This window comes from Bos taurus, chromosome 12 (assembly GCF_002263795.3).
Source record: "Bos taurus isolate L1 Dominette 01449 registration number 42190680 breed Hereford chromosome 12, ARS-UCD2.0, whole genome shotgun sequence".
NCBI classification, from domain to species: domain Eukaryota; kingdom Metazoa; phylum Chordata; class Mammalia; order Artiodactyla; family Bovidae; genus Bos; species Bos taurus.
The window spans coordinates 37,395,326-37,399,108 of NC_037339.1; the positions used below are offsets into that span (position 1 = coordinate 37,395,326).

General features: G+C 39.4%; 1 protein-coding gene across 1 annotated transcript; it reads left to right on the forward strand.

The window, feature by feature from the left end:
- The first annotated feature begins 2,304 nt into the window (after positions 1-2,304).
- LOC781692 (protein FAM133B-like) lies at positions 2,305-3,118 on the forward strand. Its single transcript, XM_059892255.1, is given in 1 exon segment — positions 2,305-3,118. A coding segment is annotated over 1 exon segment (744 nt). The 5' UTR covers positions 2,305-2,372; the 3' UTR covers positions 3,117-3,118.
- The last annotated feature ends 665 nt before the right edge of the window (positions 3,119-3,783 follow it).

Below are 3,783 nucleotides of genomic sequence, written 5' to 3' on the forward strand. Positions count from 1 at the left end.
CCAAATAGGAAAAGGAGTTCGTCAAGGCTATATATTGTCACCCTGTTTATTTAACTTATATGCAGAGTACATCATGAGAAACGCTGGACTGGAAGAAACACAAGCTGGAATCAAGATTGCTGGGAGAAATATCAATAACCTCAGATATGCAGATGACACCACCCTTATGGGGGCAGGAGGAGAAGGGGACGACAGAGGATGAGATGGCTGGATGGCATCACTGACTTGATGGACGTGAGTCTGAGTGAACTCCGGGAGTTGGTGATGGACAGGGAGGCCTGGCGTGCTGTGATTCATGGGGTTACAAAGAGTCGGACACGACTGAGCGACTGATCTGATCTGATACAGATTTAAAAGCAGGTTTCTTTTATTTATTTATTTATTTTAATTTAAATTTATTTTAATTAGAGGCTAATTACTTTACAATATTGTACTGGTTTTGCCATATATCAACATGAATCCTCTGACACCTGGTTCACCTGAACATAACTTTTCTCAAACCTTGAGCTAACCAATGCTTTTTTTTTTTTTAGTAGAAATGTTTCTCTTAAGCTATCTTAATGAACTATGTTTTTACCCTAGACTCTGTCTTTCTTCAAGTTGGTTCACCTGAGACTCAGAGCTTGACAAACCAGTGTTTTACTCATGCAAATATTCTCTTAAGCTATGTTAATGAGACTATGCTTTGCTTGGAAACCTGCCTTTCTTCAAGATTCATGTCATTTAATGGCCCAGGACAACTCACCTTGTGCCAATATTACCTCAAAATGCATGTTGTGGGTGAGGGGCCTGGTGCCAGTCTCTGAATTTTGAGACATTTCCTTTCTCTAGTTAGCAGCCTGCTAGTTTGGCTAAAGACTAGCAGGGGGGCACTCTTTCTGCCCCTTTCTGATGTCTATGTCAGAAGCTTTCTTTATATCTTTTATACATTAATAAAACTTTATTATGCAAAAGCTCTGAGTGAATCAAGCCTCATCACTGGCTCTAGATTAAATTCCTTTCCTCTAGAGGCCAAGAATCCCAGCATCTTTCATGGCTCAGCAACACCCTATCGAACAACTATTAAAGTCAACAAGAGAGTCCAAAACACTCTCTTGGATGTAATCTCAAAAGTGACAGAGTGATCTCTGTGCATTTCCAAGGCAAATAATTCAACATCTCAGTAATACAAGTCTATGACCCTAGCCACTAGTGCCAAAGAAGCTAAAGTTGACCAGTTCTGTGAAGAACTACAGTATCTTTTGGAACAAACACCAAAAAAAAAAAAAAAGACCATTTTATTATAGGACATAGGAATACAAAAGAAGGAAGTCAAGAGATACCTGAATTAACAGGCAACTTTGGCCTTGGAGTCCAAAATGAAGCAGGGCAAAGGCTAACAGAGTTCAAGAGAACACACTGGTCATAGCAAACACCCTCTTTCAACAACACAAAAGATGACCCTACATACAGACATAACCAATAGTCAATACTGAATTCAGATTGATCATATTCTTTATACTCGAAGATGAAGAAGGTCTATACAGTCAGCAAATACAAGATCTGGAGTTGACTATACCTCAGATCATGTGCTCCTTACTGCAAAATTCAGGCTTAAATTGAAGAAAGTAGGGAAAACACTAGGCCACTCAGTATGATCTAAATCATATCTCTTACAATTATACAGTGGAAGTGACGAAGAGATTCGAGGGATTAGATTTGATAGACATGATGTCTGAAGAGCTATGGACAGAGGCCTGTAACATCGTACAGGAGGCAGTTGTCAAAACTATCCCCCCTTCAAAAAAAAGGAAATGCAAGAAGGCAAAGGGATTATCTGAGAAGGCCTTACAAATAGCTGAGAAAGAAGAGAAGTGAAAGGCAAGAGGGAAAGGGAAGAAGTGAAGAAATGAAGTTGCTCAGTCCTGTCCAACTCTTTGTGACCCCATGGATTGTAGCTTACCAGGCTCCTCAGTCCATGGAATTTTCCAGGCAAAAGTACTGGAGTGGGTTGCCATTTCCTTCTCCAGGAGATCTTCCTGACCCAGAGATTGAACCTGGTCTCCCATATTGGAGGCAGACGCTTTACCATCTGAGCCACCAGGGAAGCCCGATATATCCAACTAAATGCAGAATCCCAGAGAATAGCAAAGAGAGATTAAGAAAGCCTTCTTAAGTGAACAATGTAAAGAAATAGAAGAAAACAATAGAATGGAAAAGATATAGATTTCTTCCAGAAAAAATTGGAGATATCAAAGGAACATTTCATGCAAGGATAGGCATGATAAAGGACAGAAATGGTAAGGACCTAACAGAAACAGAAGAGATTAAGAGGTTAGCCGCGCTGGCCTGGTCTCCCCGCTGAGGGATGGCTGAGCTCTCAGTCCGGCACCATGGGGAAGTGGGACAATAGAGTGGCCTATATGAACCCAATAGCAATGGCCAGACCAAGGGGTCCAATCCAGTCCTCAGGTCCAACGATCCAAGATTATTTGAATCGACCAAGGCCTACCTGGGAAGAACTGAAAGAACAACTAGAAAAGAAAAAGAAAGGCTCCAAGGCATTGGCTGAATTTGAAGAAAAAATGAATGAGAACTGGAAGAAAGAACTAGAAAAACACAGGGAGAAATTATTAAGTGGAAGTGAGAGCTCATCCAAAAAAAGACAGAGAAAGAAAAAAGAAAAGAAGAAATCTGGTAGGTATTCATCTTCTTCTTCATCAAGCTCTGATTCTTCCAGCAGTTCTTCAGATTCTGAAGATGAGGATAAGAGACAAGGAAAAAGGAAAAAGAAAAAGAAGAGTCGTTCACATAAATCTTCTGAAAGTTCTATGTCATAAACTGAATCAGACAATAAGGATAGTTTAAAAAAGAAAAAGAAGTCAAAAGATGCAACTGAGAAAGAAAAGGACATTAAAGGGCTCAGCAAAAAAAGAAAGATGTATCCAGAAGATAAACCATTATCATCTGAGTCAGAGTCAGAATCTGAGTATACTGAGGAGGTACGAGCAAAAAAGAATAAAAGCAGTGAAGAACGAGAAAAAACAACAGAAAAAACAAAAAAGAAAAAGAAGCATAAGAAACACAGTAAGAAGAAGAAAAAGAAGGCTGCTAGTTCAAGTCCTGACTCACCATAACATTAAGAAGAAGCAGGATTCACTTATAAAGAAAGTGCAATGTCTAAGGAAATTTCAACTGTGAAAATTATGACATATTTACTAAAATGCATGTATTATCTTGTTTTTAAATTATTCCTGGACTGTCAGTAGCCACTCAGATGCCACTGTGTGAAGGGCCATAACTGTTGCCTGCTGCTTGAACATCTGTTTTTTTCCCTCTTCCAGTAACTCTGGGAGGTAATACACTGCAGTCATACTAGTGGTTTAAAATATTTGGGAATAAAGTTAATATTTTGACCAGAAGTATCTAATGATAAATCAACAAAAACTGAATCTGTTACACATCTTTAAGATGTAATCAGAGATGACCAGATGACTCTAGTTAACCTTTTTTTGAAGTAGGGATTACGTTGATATTTCAATATCCTTACTCTTGTAGATAAGTGTATTTAAAATTTTCCCCCTTTTTATTTACCTGGGGAAGGAGCTTTTAGGGGTGGGGGGTGGTTTGCTATCACTTTAGCTAGCAGAATAGCGTGCCTTTATCCTCACACATCTTATTTTTGTGGACACAGTAGCCATGCTTCATGGGGAGGTCAGAGCCAGGTATGGCAGTCTTGCCCTTTACTGAGCTTAGTCACATCCTTGGACTCTGTCCCATGCTACTTTGAGTGAACCAGAGAAA